We start from the raw sequence: 16,950 nt of genomic DNA on the forward strand, positions 1-16,950 counted from the left end.
CTTTTGCTGTAGTAAATTGCAAAGAAAAAAATACTTATAAAACTTGAAGCACATAATTTTCTTCTAAATGGATTGAAGAGAAACTCACCTAACAAATTCCACAGTTCTGAAGCTTTTTAAATCTTTAAAAACCATAAGAAAAAACTCTCCAAAGTGATTCCAAAGGTAAGGTTTGGGGGAACTTTGAGTCCATAAAAGGCTACATTAGCAGCTCTGAGCATTATGGATTCCTATGACACGTAACTGATAGCAAGAGACTACAAAAACATCAGTTTCTGCTGTCTACTCACAGAAAAAAACCAACAACAATTGTCCAGAGTACATAAGGGTAATCCCAAAATCTCTTCTTGATCCAGAGAGAATTTTTGACAGTCTGGATGCAATATCCATCTGCGTTTTTGGCCACAATATTTCTCACAATCCGATGAATGTCAGTTTGCCATTCCTCACCAAAAGTGACTCTTGAGAGGAGGAGGAATTGATAATCCATCTTGTGAAAAGTGTGGGTGCTTCTGGAAGTCAATAGTATAGGGAAATTTACATTTTATATTAAACATTATTTTAAAAAATATTTTAATGTGGTTACTGGCCCGCAGGCTGGGTGCTTCATGACAAAACCATGTTCACCCCATTGCCGGCAATAGAGAAAAAGTCGCGATAGGCTAAGGCCGAGGGAGGGATCATACGCATCATAAATCATGAGTCCCTGCGCACCTGCAAGTCCAGCTCACCCTAAATGCCTTCTTAATTTCCACTTATTTCCCTTGACCTTCCCTTAGTAGCTCAGAGTTTTGTAGAGAGCTTAAGCTTGCAATAAATCTTTATATTCATTTGAACTGTCTGGATCTTCTGATTTCTCTGGTAGTTGACAGTTTCTCTTTTTTAAGGAATATGAGGATAAGCGTATGAGAATAGGAGCAAAGGACACAACTGCCAGTTTTCCACTGAAAATCTTGCAGCTGATAAATAGTAGTTGGGAGGATTCATAGAGCAACAGATGGTGAACCCCATTTATATCAAGACTATGTTCTGAACATCTTGGATATGTGGGTTGCCAAAATTAGAAGGAAAATTCTGTATCTTATTTGCAACAGTGGATTCTGTGTGTATGTGTTTGAGTGTGTGTGAGTATTTGAGTATTTATTGGAGAGGATAACTGGTTAACTGGTAAAATAAAAGTCTCTAAATCAGTGGTTCTCAACCTGTGGGTCGGGAGCCCATTTGGGGTCAATCAACCATTTCACGGGGGTCGCCAAGCAAGGCTGTCCGCCATTTTTTTTGTCCGCCATTTTTTTCCCCTTTTCTGGCGGGTGCCTTACCTCACTTGGGCTGGGCCAGCTGGTGGTCGGCCTGCTCCATCTCTGCCGCTTGCCAGCTACGCCTCGGCCGGCGCAGGGGGCGGAACCACGCATGCGCGGCGCTCCCGGGCAGGGAAAGTCCTCAACTTACGACCGGTTGGGTAGTCCTCGACTTACGACCGGTTTAGTCCTCGACGTACAACTGGTTTAGTCCTCGACTTACGACCGGTTTAGTCCTCGACTTACGACCGGTTGGGGTCGCGGCATTAAAAAGGTTGAGAACCACTGCTCTAAATCAAGACTCCACATAGCCTCTTTTCCCATGTTTTTTTTTTAAAAAAAATCCAAGTAGTCCTTGAGTTACGGTTGCAACTGGAGCTGGGATTGCCATCACTAAACAAAGTGGTCATAAAGTGCAGTATCACATGACTGCATCTCTTAGCGATAGCAATCCAGGCAGTCCCAGTTATCACCATCACCCAAGACACGTGGGTCATTAAACAAGAGGCAGAAGAAGTCTCAGGTAAAGAATACAAGGATGCTGCAGATGGATGGGGGAGGCACTGGGACCACAGGCCATACATGAGTTGGGGGGGTGCAGCGGTGCAGCACAAGCTCAGGAAGGTAGGGGAAGGAGAGTACAAGGTGGATCAGTATAGGTGAGTCACAGTAGTCTTTGGGTCAGAATCAGATGCACATTCTGTATGGAACTGGACCAAGGGAAGAAGTGAGAGAATAATTCAGGTGCAGAAAATTATAAACACACATATCTGTAAATCTCAAATTACTTGATTGAATTCCCTTTAGATGAGATGTTCATTTAATCTCATTTTCATAGACTAATATTCCATAAATAAGTTTGTAACAGTCTTTAGAGGAATGAAGCATAACTTCCCTCAGTATTATGCAAAATACAGATACTAACAGTATTAAGAACAATAATAGAAAGCTATTACATGTTTTGTGTTCACATTAATTTATAGTTTAAAATATATTTACATTTCCAGAATGCAGAAATCTCAGTTTTTGAAGTAAACATCCGTTTTGTTGGAGGATTACTTTCAGCATACTATCTTTCTGGCGAAGAGGTAAGATTGGATGTGTTGTTTGTTTGTTTGGTGCCTTTGAATCAGTATTGACCCCTGGCATTTGCCTGACTAGTCCCTTAAGTCTTTTTGCCCAGATTTGTTCTTGTCTCATTCCTTTGGCTGAGAAAGAATGACTGTCGCCCAGCCTAAGGCAGGCCTAGAACTCACAATGTCCCAGTTTCTAGCCTCAACCCTTGTTTCTTCTGTTTTATTAAAATAATCCTGTTTTTCTCTGTGTTATGAGTTGGCCTTTTGTTAGTTGACAGGCAAGTCTAATTCATAACAGTTTGAAGTATCATCTCGTGCTCACCCTTATTCCCATCAAATATTTTTTTAAAAAAATAAAAGTGTAATTAATACTCTGTTTTATATTAACAGAATCTGATTTAGCCAAATTGCCAAATATTTTTAAAAAGTTTTGGAAAAATATTCTGAGTTTTATCTGAAATTTCAGATTAAAATATAGAAACCTTGTTTTCATTTTCTCCTGTGTTGCATAACTCTTATTTATTTCCATTTTTAGATATTCCGAAAAAAAGCAGTAGAACTAGGAGAGAAGTTGCTTCCAGCTTTTAATACCCCCACAGGAATCCCTTGGGCATTATTAAATATCAAAAGGTAAAAGCTTACCATTTAACCTATATTGAATAAGTTAATCTTGCAGACCAACTTTCCTGTATTCCTTGCCACTTAAGTTCCTTGATCCCCTGAATTGCTACCAGGTAGTCATTTCTCCTATGTTTTGTTGCAAGTTGCAGGCACAGCTGATTTTCAGTGTAAGTCAATAGGAGCAGCAGGGAGCAAGACAGAGGCTTTCCATTACTAGCAAAATCAGGTCCATCCTGGGGACATGGCCATTTTTCAGTCAGGCCATTAAACTTAATATTTCCAGCTTTCAACCCAGGGATCAGTGAGACAAATAGTTAGAAAATCTTGCATATATCTCAATCCATGATTGTTTTTTAGAACTGGAAGCAATGGTGGATATTCCAGTCTTCCATGATAATAAGTCTGATCCAGGTCTTGTTGCCATACTGAAGTTAAGATGTATGAATGGAAACATTAATAGCTTTTGGTTCTGAAAACAAACCATGAACATGTGCTGTAAAGGTCACAATTAAGTATATGAACTGGAACCTTTTCTTTCCCAAATCACTGTTCCCGAAACATCACTCATAACTGCAGAATCATCTCAAATAAAAGCTGTTTCTAAATCTTCTTTCTTAAAATTTTGAATCCACCATTTTTTTCATACAAATCAGCTATATTTTCTCAGAATCAATGTTGTTCAATTAACAAAATGTCTAAAATCAGCAGTTTGGTCTATAACTCAGGTATATTAACTCTACCAGAATAAAAACAAGTCACATCAAGAAAGTTTTAAAAAGTCAACATATTAAAAAAAAATTCACATGAAATAATATGAATTAGAATGAGAAAGATGCTACTTTCTTAAGTAATGAAGGAGGAGGGTTTTAGTAGCCTACATAATTAGTAATCCAGACCTGGAGTAGGAGCTGTTTGGTATGGGGGTGGTGTTTCCTGCACAACTCCCTATAGTTTTAATATAGAGTTCCTATGCAGTTTTGGGCGATCAATCATAGGTTTTGAATTGGTAGAATCATAAGACTACCCTAACAAAGTAGCTCTCTAATTATAGAGCTCCATATTAAGAGAAGGGGATTAGCTCCCTCCTTACTCTTCTTTGCACTGACAATATTTTTATACAATGTCTTGGCATACTTGGATTTTAATTGTCTTCTCAGATTTTATTGTATGAGTTTTGCACCTGTGTTTCTTAGTTCTATAATGTTTAATTAATGTGTCTGTTTTGGTTGGAGTATTCATGCATTTAATTAATAGCCTGGGCACCCTTCTTCCATTAATCAGATGGAAGATATATACTTATATACTTATTTTTCAAAATAACATTCATGGAAATCTCATCAGAAGTGTGTGGTCTTGAAGCAAAACAAAAACAAAAAAACATTCCTGGCTCCATAATTTCCTAAATAATACGGACGATACAATATTGGTGGGCCTCATTCAGAATGATAATGAGGGTGATTACCAGGAGGAGATAGAGAGTTTGATGAACTGGTATAATAAAAACAGCCTGGTTTTAAATGTAGGACAGTATCTGAGGGGCTGCCACAAAGAAGAGGGGGCCAGGTTGTTCACCAGAGCACCAGAGGGAAAGACGAGAAACAATGGTTGGAAGCTGATCAAAAACAGAAATAACCTGGAATTAAGGAGAAACTTCCTGACAGTGAGGACAATCAACCAGCGGAATAGCTTACCCCCAGAAATCGTGGGCGCTCCATCACTGGAAATTTTTAAAAAGAGACTGGACAATCACCTGTCTGAGATGGTATAGGTCCTCCTGCTTGAGCAGGGGGCTAGACTAGAAGACCTCCAAGGTCCCTCCCAGCTCTACTCTACTCTACTCTATTCTACAAACCAAAGAGATTGCTGCTGATTTCAGAAAAGGCAGGCTCAGCCACATACATCAGTATTAATGATTCAACTGTGGAGGTGGTTAGTAGTATCAAGTTTCTGGGTGTGCAACTGATGAACAGGTTAGCTTGGTCGCTCAACAGTGAAACACCGGTGAAGTGTGCACAGCAGAGCCTGCATTTTCTGAGCTGTATGAGAAGAGCACATCTTCCTTCCCCTATCCTTATCATTTCCTATAGAGGTACAATTGAAAGCATCCTGCCATGTTGTATTAGTGCATGGTTTGGAAATATTACTGTTTCGGACAGGAAGGTTGTGCAGAAAATAGTGAGAATAGCAGAACAGATTATTGATAGTTCACTTCCTTTTATCCATATAAGCGCCGTTTGACCAGGGTCTGCAGTATTGTAAGTGACGCTACACATCTTCTTCATGAGTAGTTTTCTTTATTACCTTCTGAGAGGAGGCTTTTATGATATCCAAAGCAGAACAACTAGATTTTGTGATAGTTTTGTACCATATAATATCAACCTTGTTAACTGTCAAGACTCTTTTTTTCTGCTATGTATTCAAAATGGAATGTGATGTGTGTGTGTGTGTGTGTGGTTTGTGTAATCATAATCATATAATCATATTAATATGTAATCATATTAATCATATACATATACATTCTGCGAGCGGGCATCAGAATTTCATTTTTTAATGTGTGCCATTGTGTTCACAGAAAAACGTGACAATAAAGGTTATCTTATCTATTTTCCACTCATTTTTCTAAGTTCAAATATTGTGGTCAGGAAGATAGAAAAAGAAAGAAATTTTAGATATCAAGAAGTAACTAAGAAGAAATATTTTCCAGAGGAAACCCATTCAAGTACTTTCACATTCTGTGGTCTTTTGAACATCAATATGTGAACGTGTAATGGTTTCTCAAATTAAAATTATTGTTAACAAAATTCTTGGGTTTACTCTATTTTTATATAGGGACTTCATTCATTAGAGTATTCATAATCACAAAAAATGATGCAACAGTACAGCTGCCCTGGGAGTATTGATGAAACTTGATTCTTAAGTAATGATCTTCTCTGGCTAATTAACTAACAATACTGATAGGGGAGAAAAAGCAAAAGAAGATAATGCTGAAATGTTCAAAAGAGAAATTCCTTTTGAGCTCCTGACAGTTATCTTGCTTCAACAAATAGTAAAATACAGATGTTGGACTCCAGTTTCCTTCAACCTCATTTGATTCAAGGATGAAGAGAGCTGGGAGTTCTAAACCAGAAAAAATGTAGACAACATTCAATTTCACACTACTTTAAATTAAATTTCTCCACTTCATTTAACTTTACCCTACCTTTTTTTTTAGTGGCATTGGTCGAAACTGGCCCTGGGCTTCAGGTGGAAGCAGTATTTTGGCAGAATTTGGAACACTCCATTTGGAGTTCATACATTTAAGCTACTTATCTGGAAATCCGCTGTTTGCTGAAAAGGTTAGATTTCTATTTTAAATGGCCTGTCAATTGCTAACCAAATATCTGGAATGTATACATTTTTTATTTAAGTATAGATCCTCTAGACATAATAATTTCAAAGGGCACTTTTAGTAAGGTTCAAGAACTTTCTTGAAATCATAGTGACCTTGACCTTGTACTACTAACAAATGAAACTTTGAGAAAGTATTCATGTAACACTAAAACAAGGTTAACATTAAAGTAAAATCTCAGATTCACATGTTTCTCTCTTCTACCCTTGCAGCTAAAAGAATTAACTCTTTGCCTTTCTTGGAGATCTTATTCAACAAGAGACTAGTTTAATTTAAATATTGATTAGACCAAAGGTTTTGTACAAATAATTTCACTTTTTAAAAATTGATGTTTTATTTACTTGCCTTTATGTTTCAATTATAGAAACATATTTCTCTATTTATATATTTTATTTTAGCTGTCCTCCATCTTATTTAATAGTGGACATAAATAAATACTACTAAAGTAAAATAAAGCTGAAAAAGAATTTGGGTGAGGGTTTTCTTCAGATAGTTGGTTTGAGCACAGACAAGCCAAGGTTTGCTGAGAATGAAACTAAACTCAAGAGCTTCCCTATTAGTTACATGGGAAGAAAGCACAGGAATGGTAAGGCTCAGTATGGTGGGGTATGGTAATCAATTGACCCTAGCCATGAGCTATAATAAGACACAGTTAAATGAAATAAGGTAAGATCCAGTGAAGTGTGATAAAATAGCCTATGGTGGGATAAAATAGATTAAAATATAATGGATAAAATAAAGATAAAAGAAAAGGTAAAATAGTATTGAAATACTATAAGGTAAAATAGAATGCAAAGATATGAAATGACAAAGTTGAAAAACAGTGCGTGCTTAAGTGAACTCATCACCATTGCATGCAACTCCAATGTGTTCTACAAAACATGTTTTTTATTGAACAGGCCTGACTATAAATGTAACAGTTTTAGTGACTACATACAGTATACATTTGTGCTCTGACTGTGGTCCAGTCAAATAATGTATATAGGTACAGGGCCCTTGCTGTGGCATATAATTGACAATTTAATAGAACATGTGCAATATCTTCTATTTCTAATGCTCCACAAACACGTTCTCTCAAGACATGGCACTTGATAGAATTGTCCATATTTGACCATAGTATATAGATGCTCAAATCTTGCTCTAGTAAAGGCTACCCTGTGATATTGGAAAGCACAGGAAAAAGACAAGAGGTAGCCAAGGATTCTCTTAGGCTCAGTGCTTTTTTTGTAAAAAAAAAAAGAAAGAAAGAATTGAAAAGAAAAGGTGCCAGAACTCACACACCTCATACAACCTGCCTTGCCTACCCTACAAGGTTCCATCCAAAAAAGGTGCCGGAACTCCGTTCTGGGCGTTCTATGACAAAAAAAGCCCTGGTTATGCTCATTCCACATTTATGCATTAGATCTTTATATTCATAAGCAGTATCTTGCCTGTGCTTCCATAATACTTGTTATGGACAATAGTCTATTCCAGTCACTGAGCCAGGAAGGTACTTTCTAACTTTTGTGTTTGTAACATCCAAATCTATTACAGCTTTAAATATGCTTTGTATATAATCATAGATGTGGCTGATACGGTAAAAGATACAGTAAAATGAGATAACTTCTCCAAATGGAACTAAGCTATGTATTCAGTATTGATCTATTTTTACATTTCCATCCATGTTGGATAGGTTTCCTTTAAAACAATATTGTTGATAAAGATCCATTACACATGTGCTTTGGCAGATCCATTCCAGTGGAATATGTATCATGAAGGAAGCTGTTGTTTGAGTTGTTAATTAGTACCTTGAAGGAATACTTACTTTTAAGTTAGAATAATATTATGACCAATATTTAAAGAATGTTTTTATGAAAATGTATTATATACGTATGTTTATGTTAAAAAACCTCCAATTTTTTTGTTTTGAAATAGGTTATGAACATTCGAAAAGTGTTAAATAGATTAGATAAACCAGAAGGACTTTATCCTAATTATCTAAACCCCAACAGTGGTCAATGGGGCCAGCGTAAGTACTTCTGTTTAATATAGTATGCACAAAAGAAAAATATGTTTTCTAAGTTAGTTCAATTATGCAGTCAGTTTGGGTATTTCTCCTTGAATGATTGCCACAGAGGTTAGTATTTTGTTTTCTGAACATTTGAAGGTATTTATTTTATGTATATAATATTGGGTATCTTAGCATCTTAAGTTATGGATTTTCTTGTGCTAATTGTGGTAGAAAGCTTGTCTAATAAAGCCAACAGCTAGAGAGGATTCCAAATTATTGCTTATTTCATTAAACTAGCAGATTGCAATGAGTCATTGATCTGTTACACCCTGAAGATCCAAGAGCAAAGGCTTCAGTATTACATCTGTTTTGTATAAAATGTTAATCAACAACAGCCCTGTGCATGCATATACATTAGTAAAAGACCTCAGTTGAGAAAGAATTGTTTTATAACTCATAAGGATACTAGGCAACAGAAAAGAAGAGAGAGGTACTGTATTCTTAATAGTATGGAAACTTCTTTGAAAGGAAACATAATCACTATGTTATACGTACAAGTTGTACCAATTCTCTGTTATTCTAACTGGCTGTACTGTACTTTACTGCAGGAGAGATAAGGAAATACAGCAGTATGCTTCCTTAGAAGGGTGAACTTTAGAGCCAGTTAGTAACAGGCAGAGATTAGCACAGTAGTAAAAAATCCCATTCTTTTAAAAAGTGGTACATAAGAGATACAAGAAAGGAGATATACTATTGTATTAGTATGATAATACTATGTTAGTATATACTGTATTAGTACGAGCAAATATGTTTTTATTGATTCACATAATTAAACTCAAGTTCTTATTGAAACTCTCTACGCTAATAAATAAAACCCTTCTAAACCAAAGTTTTCCTTTTTATTTATTTTTATTTATCCAAGTCATATGACTGTCCATCACAACTAATGACTTAGTTTGGACAGTAAATAGAGTTAAAATAAAATAAAAACAATTATAAACTTTACAAAAGTTAAAATACACAGCAACCAAGTAACATCAACCCCAAACACTTGCATAACCAAGAAGCTTGTCCCTGAATACTCTCAGGGCCCTGGACCCAGCAGAGAATCAGGTTTTCAGGGCCTTACGAAAAGCCAGCAAGGTCGAGACCATTCTGATCTCTGGAAAGAGAATGTTCCACAAGCAGAAAAAAACACACATTTTTTGGCCAGCGGGATTTGAAGCACACCCATCCTGCCTGACTGGAGTGGATGGGTGAAAACAAGTGGGAGAGATGAGCCCTCAGATAGCCCAGTTCTAGGTCCGGAAGAAGTTTAAAGATGTCAACCAGCACCTTAAATTGTACTCAGAAGCACAATGACAACCAATACAGCTCATGGAATAGTGGTGTTACACCCACAAAATAACTGGGCGTGTTGCTGCATTTTGTACCAACTTTGATAAAACATTTTGAGAATTATTAAAATCTCCAAACCATTATCACAGCAACTGATAAATATTGAATTGGGAGAGAAGAACGTTTAGGAACATGTTACTGTGAAACCAGCAAGCTATATCTTTGGGGGTCTCCTCTGGTTTTATTGTTATTTTTTCTGTCCTTTGAGCTAGGCTTTTTTTTTTACTTTAGAAGTAAATTGAAAGTGATTTGCAGCATCACAGGTCAATTAGATTTGTTTCAAGCAACAATGGCTATAATAATAGGACTTATTATTGATGAGTCTCTGCTTGTGCTATTTAATTTGCAAATGTCAGGATTTTCTGAGGTAATTTATTTAGGAAACTGTAAAGGTCATTTATATGGTGCTATTCAGATACAAACCTTCACCCTAAAAATACATTTTTTTATTATTTGTTTGTTGGAGCTCTCATTTTTCTATTAATTGAATTCATGAAATGTTCTTTACAATGGAGAAACCACTCTTCATACTTCTATCTTATCACATAAGGTTTCTTTGGGAAAGGAAAGCAAAACTAGCATTTTTAAAAAGAAAATGCCAAGTCACAGGCTGTTGGCATAAAAACTTTCTTTAAAGAAGAAAACTTTAATAAGGAAAAAAAATTCTGTGCATGTCTGTCCTTTTTTAGAGGACAACCTACCTCTCTTCATTTTTAATGGCCATAATTTGAGGACTTTTAATGTACAATAAGTTGTCCTTTCTCCCCTCTCCCCAAATAGCATGCATATAATTCCCTTTAATTTAAAGCTATATTCAGTTTGCAAAAAAAAAATCAAAATCCATTTTTGAATTATACCATTTTTAGGGATCACCAAAATAACACAAAAGTAAGTGTTTGAGTTCTCCAGAATTCTTAACAGGTCAAATTGTTATAAAAATCAGGGAATGCGGAAAAGGGAGAAGACACCTCATTATAACAGCAGCTTAAATTATTTACAAGTAGAAAATGAATGGATCCAAACAAAATAGGTTTGTTGGGGATTAGGAATTGCTTGTTTCAACATGGAGGGAATTGGGCCACATATTTAAACCCTTGTTATGACTACAGAGCATCATGTTTTGAAATAGTGTAGTCTAATGGGAGAGATATATCAAAGAAGATACAGTAGAGCTTGATAATGTGGCTTTTCTATAGTATTTTGCCATTAATTTTTTTGTCTTTGGGATTGTGTTATATAACGTTACCAGATTGCTCTTGCACTTTTTTCCCAGATCATGTCTCTGTTGGAGGACTTGGGGATAGTTTTTATGAATATTTGCTGAAAGCATGGTTGATGTCTGATAAGGCAGATGAAGAAGCCAAGCAAATGTATTATAACGCTGTTCAGGTAAACACTATACAGAACTTGGGACACTATTGTATGTAACTGTGAAAGCAAATATTACGATAGGTTTTTAAAAAAACGTTTTGACTGTATATATACTCCTTTTATAAATATTTTTAAGTAACTTCACCTAACGATTTAGTATACTTTTCTGTAAATGACAATGTTATAGAGAAGCAACTTTTTAAATAGCAAACAAATTAAAACAATTTTATTTTTATAATGAAGATGGAAGTTGCGGGTTGTTGGAGATATTTAGCTTTAGTTCCTGTCTTTAAATAAATCAATTTAACGAGTTGGGCTATTGCTTCTTAAAACAGTTGAATCAAATCACCTAAAGCCAGTCTCCAAAGGATTATTGCGTTGACAAAGCAGTTCTTCCCTTTACTGTGGCAGCTACTCCATTACATGTAGTGGCTTTTTAGGCATTTCATGCTTTAGAAATGGAGAAGAGAAAGTGTGAGAAGACAGTTTCCTGATCACCCATTACCCAGTGGAAAATGAATTAGGATTTTGTTTTGTCCCAATGTGCCAATAGTTTACATTTACCCCACATTTCCTTTTATTTGCCATTCTATTTGGGAATCTTTTTGTTGCAAGACTAACTTGATTTGTCCACCCTTACCTGGGCCAGCTCACTCATCATTCTGAACTCCAAATCATTTTTGAACAAGTTCCTTATTCAACTAATAAGCTCAAGCATCTCCTTAGAAACTTCCATTTCAACAAAGCCCACTGATTCTGTTTGCTTTTCTTAAAAAAAAAATTTAAAATTGAAAAATCCATAAGAGGATCTGTTTTCCTATCCCACACCTTAATCTGCTCAAAAACCTTTGCTTAAGGGCTTTGTCATACATTTTGGGCTGAGTTGGCTAGGCTTCGTTTTGAAAGTTTAAATTTACTTGACTGGGTTTACATATCACAGTATGCCATGATATTTTAGCCATGCTCCTTGAATGAATTATAATTGACTAAATTCACACAACACTACTCCAAGCAAGCCATATTATAGCTTACTATCATGTATGGCTTAGCTATTGTCTATCAAATCACCCCGTTCTAAATACTTGTTAATACATTCAGGGTTAATTCAAAGGTTTTTGAGACAATGATTCCCTTTTTCCAAGTTGTATTAATTCTTCTATATTAACAACAATTGCATTCTGTGTTCATTAATCATGTTTTCTATACTTTGGCTGGAGTAGAGATAAACTGAGCAGTCTATAACAAAATGGGCAATCCCCCAACTCATTTTTAAGTGTTATGTTTGGTGCTTTCAAGTATGTGAAAAATATTTAGATACCTATATTATTGTAATTATTTATTATAGATTAATAACAGTTTTTTTTAAACAATTCTAGTCCATAGAAACCCATCTAATCAGGAAATCCAGCAACGGTTTAATGTACATTGCTGAGTGGAAAGGTGGCCTCCTTGAACACAAAATGGGTCATCTTACTTGTTTTGCTGGAGGGATGTTTGTTCTGGGTGCAGATGGAGCACCAGCTGATCAAACTGGACATCACATTGAACTTGGAGCTGAAATTGCCCGCACATGTCATGAATCTTATGATCGTACAGGTAATTATAAATTGTTGAGTACTGTTGTTCTGACTTTAAAATGTTGCTTATTCCTGTACTTGAATTCAGGGCAGTGTATTTGGCTTTTTCCAATCAAACTGATATCAATTGTGTAAGACATTTTTATTACATGTAGTTCCTACTTTTACATATTATAGAGTTAGAAGTATCCTTATAAAGTTTTCCATCTGTAATGTACTTTATGTTTCTAGGGGAAGTAGTTGGATTGCTTATAACAGAAATGAGAATATATGGCCCTTCAAATTTGCTGAGTTATAGCTCCAGTAATCCCAGCTAGCATGACCAATGTTGAGAGAGCTTTAATTGGATAACACCTAGGGAGCCAAATGTTACCCTCCCTTGCCTGTGACAGTGTTGTGCTTGGAATTAACAGTCTGATGTGAAGATTAGTATTAAAATTTTCCAGGATGCTGTCTAAAAATACTTGGTTAATATATTCAGAAATGGAGCAATATGTAGCAGAGAAATGGAGTAATTTTCTTAAATGGCTAATTGTGTGCACTGAAACTTAAGGAGAGACACTCTACGACTGTTAACACATCTGGAATCTTGTTAGATCAGAGTACCCAGAGTAAGAGGCAGAGGAATGTTTTTGCCCTTCTCATTCTTGATTGTTTTTTCTTTTTAAATTCTTCTTCCCGTGGGAGTTAATGGGAAAGAAAATACCAGACTAAGAATAATCAGTTTGGGGGCCTATCATCAGACATCTGCCAATTTAGGTATCAGTCCATAGAACTTAATGAAGGTCAACCCAACTTCTTTACTGTGTATATATTGTCACAAAGCTGTTCTTCATCAGTGGTGCAACATATCCATATCATTCTAATCTTTTCCAGCCAGAATTTTAAGTAACAAAGGGAAAAGCTATCACGTTCCCTCACTCATTCTGAAATGCTAATTGTGCAGTATGAAACCTAGGTTTGCCACTGTTGAAATATAGCAAATTTCACAACCATTAATAAAATAAATACATGTCCAAGTCCATGTGCTTGAACATGAAAACATCCATGAAAATAGGCATGTATGATATATTTCAACTCCATATATTTAAACATTTTGGTTTGTTTAATTTGGGGGTCTGCAGGTGCCATGTTGGGTTGTTGGGAATTCTGTGTTACCAGCTCCTGCCCTACAGCTGTCACGTAGTTTCTTTTTTTTAAAATGCAATGTATTCCCCAGAATTTTTTGTTATATTTTGATATTTGAGTTTGATTTTCTCGTTTTTGTTTTAATTTGATTAGTTGTGTAAAACTTACAAGAAATTGATTCAACAAAAATATGTTTTGAATACAATAAAACAATGTTTAGGAACATTTCATGGCTCTAGATCAGGGGTGTCAAACTGCTGGCCCATGGGCCGGATACGTCATCCAGAAGCTGCGCCCACCCCATTGCCGGCAATGGCAAAACCGTCCCGATACGTTGCACGATGTCATGTGACGTCGCGAGTTTGATATGCCTGCTCTAGATACCATTACACAATTTTGTAAAATGTTCCAGCTAACGCTCCCAAAAACATTTTGCTGTATTAGACCCTACCACTAGAAAAAGTATTTACAATTGCTTCAAACCTTGTTTTTCTTATGTTGGGATATTTCTCAGCTATTAAGTGCCAGAGCACAAACATCACACAATTTCCTATCATGTTGAGGCAAGAATCCCATTAAAGCTACTGTATAATGTAAAACTTGACAGAGTTCTTCCTCTTCAAATTAAGTAGAACAGATCTACTCACTTTTCATCATTTTTCTGCCTACTGTGGCCCTTCAGATGGCTAACAAATGTTTACCAACCTCTTTGTACAACAGGACAATCCTGTATTTTGGAGTTCAAAATTATAAGATGTTATATAATAATAAAGTAATTCACATATATTAAGATATTGTTCTTTACTAACACTTTTGAAAAGGCTTCATACCAGCACTGATAAAGCTGAATACTTTAATATTGTGTGTAGGTATGAAATTGGGACCAGAAGCTTTCCGATTTGACGGTGGAGTTGAAGCAATTGCTACCAGACAGAATGAAAAATATTACATCTTACGACCTGAAGTTATAGAAACCTATATGTATATGTGGCGATTCACTCATGATCCCAAGTACCGGCAGTGGGGTTGGGAAGCTGTAGAGGTAAGACATTTAAGTTATTTCTTTGAAGTATCTCATAATTTATATATTTGCCATTTTAAAGAATTATTTGAATTTAGCAGCAATATACTGTTTAAATGGAGCAATATACTGTTTAAATGGATTAGAAATATAATTGGTAGGCTGTGATTTATCTCAGGCAGATAAAAGACATTTGAGAGATTTCAACCATTTCCCATTTTTTATATCTACTGCTTAAGAAAAAAGAAAGAAAATGATAATTTGTTATATTTAAAACATATTTAGCCATAGTTAATACAATTTTCATTTTTAATTTCACTTTTTTCTCTGTTTTTATCTTTAAAATCCAATTAATTCACAGGAACAAGTTGGGAAAAGAAACCTTTGATTAATATATGATTTTCCCCCCTAGTATTTGTAATCTCCAGACATTTCAATAGTTTCAGCTATTATTGATATAAGATGTCTAGACAAGATGATCAAGACAACTTTGAGTACAAACAGAATCCTTCATATCTAACAGAATTAAAATATCAAATGAATCCTCACCCTTTTTCTATCATCAGAAACCTTTTTCATCTTGAATTATAACCAGGATTTAAAGCTTCATGGTTCCCCAAGAGGGATTATAGTCACTTTCTTGATCAGCATCAGTGTGGGGTTTGTGGCTCTTAATTTCTTTTCCCAGTTGTTGCAATGGAGTCTGCTATGAAAAAGACAACTCCTACTAAAGACTACCCATCTGTCAGTTCCTCATCCCAATCCCAGTTAGAATTGTTCTCATTATTATCTTAATTATTTACATATGTTTTTATTTTCATTTAAATTAATGCTACAACTTGTTCTACCAAAATCGATGCTTTGTCAAAATTGGAATAAAATTACCAATTTAAAAGGATAAAACCGATATGAGAATAAACATTTATCATAGTGTCTAAATAATGCAGTATAAAAATGTGCATCAATTGAGATCTGTAGGGCAAAAGGTACTTAATGGAAACAATATGGGTAAACCACATAACATAATTTATTTTTGTTTATTCAAACAAGTCAGTTTCTGAATTAGAAAAAGGCAATTTCTTTGTTGCCATAAAAATAATGAGAGTTGTAGTAAGATACTTATATTAATTTGACTCCAAATTTCAGTGCAGCATGACTGATGTGTTTTGTGCAGAATATGCTATTATTGTGATAATTGCTGTAAGTTTAAAATTATGAAGTGGTATTATAGTGCAAATTACCTTACAATGTTTTGCACTGAGAAAGGTACTTATAAAATACCCAATTTTTTTCTCCTTTTTTTAAAATTCAGGCATTGGAAAAATATTGCAGAGTAGATGGTGGCTATTCTGGCCTGAGGGATGTTTACAGCAATCGTAAAAGCCATGATGATGTACAACAGAGTTTCTTCCTTTCAGAAACGCTCAAGTAAGCAGTTGAACAGATTTTTAAATGAGTTATGAATTAATACTTTGCTAGGTTGGAGCAGTAAGTAGCTTAAACGTCATAATTAAAATACAATTACCAGTCTCTTTTTTTCCAGTGGAAGTTTGGATACTTCTCAATGAAATACTAAGCAAATTTTTAATATAATAAAATCTCAGTATAAATAAAATAAATATGCTACATCTACTATGTATTTCTAATTTTATAATGTATTAATAATGCATTTTTGTTGTTCTTTTCTAGGTATTTATATTTATTATTCTCTGAAGATGATATTCTTCCATTTGAACATTGGGTCTTTAATACAGAGGCACACCCTTTCCCAATTATTAAAACAGGAAAAGAGGAAAAAGAAAGCAAATAAAGCTGTTTTGAATTTTCTTTGGGCATATTATATGGCTGTTAATGTTCTAGCTGGCATATTTTTTTTTTAGTTTTAAACCAGGTTCTGTTTCATGTTTTGTTTGTTTTTTGCAGTCTGCTATCAACCTGGCAATTTTTCTCAAGGGACCTAATATTATTAATTTTAATTATTAATATTTATGTTTTCCCAGCATGTCACGTGTCATCTCTAGATTTTGTTGACCATCAGTATAATAAGTATTTGGTCAAACAGAATACAGAATTCATTGTGTT

At 35.1% G+C, this 16,950-nt stretch overlaps 1 protein-coding gene across 1 annotated transcript in view; it reads left to right on the forward strand.

Moving 5' to 3' along the window:
• MAN1A1 (mannosidase alpha class 1A member 1) overlaps nt 1-16,691 on the forward strand; it is a 56,367-nt gene extending 39,676 nt beyond the window's left edge. Inside the window, exons 4-12 of the mRNA XM_015829093.1 lie at nt 2,306-2,386; nt 2,910-3,004; nt 6,207-6,330; nt 8,298-8,391; nt 11,045-11,160; nt 12,519-12,738; nt 14,717-14,889; nt 16,181-16,296; nt 16,558-16,691. Of these exons, the coding sequence (XP_015684579.1) occupies nt 2,306-2,386; nt 2,910-3,004; nt 6,207-6,330; nt 8,298-8,391; nt 11,045-11,160; nt 12,519-12,738; nt 14,717-14,889; nt 16,181-16,296; nt 16,558-16,678 (1,140 nt within the window). The 3' untranslated portion in view covers nt 16,679-16,691. The remainder of the gene's footprint in view (nt 1-2,305; nt 2,387-2,909; nt 3,005-6,206; nt 6,331-8,297; nt 8,392-11,044; nt 11,161-12,518; nt 12,739-14,716; nt 14,890-16,180; nt 16,297-16,557) is intronic.
• The last annotated feature ends 259 nt before the right edge of the window (nt 16,692-16,950 follow it).

This window comes from Protobothrops mucrosquamatus, unplaced genomic scaffold (genome assembly GCF_001527695.2).
Source record: "Protobothrops mucrosquamatus isolate PMUCROS unplaced genomic scaffold, P.Mucros_1.0 scaffold_230, whole genome shotgun sequence".
NCBI lineage: Eukaryota > Metazoa > Chordata > Lepidosauria > Squamata > Viperidae > Protobothrops > Protobothrops mucrosquamatus.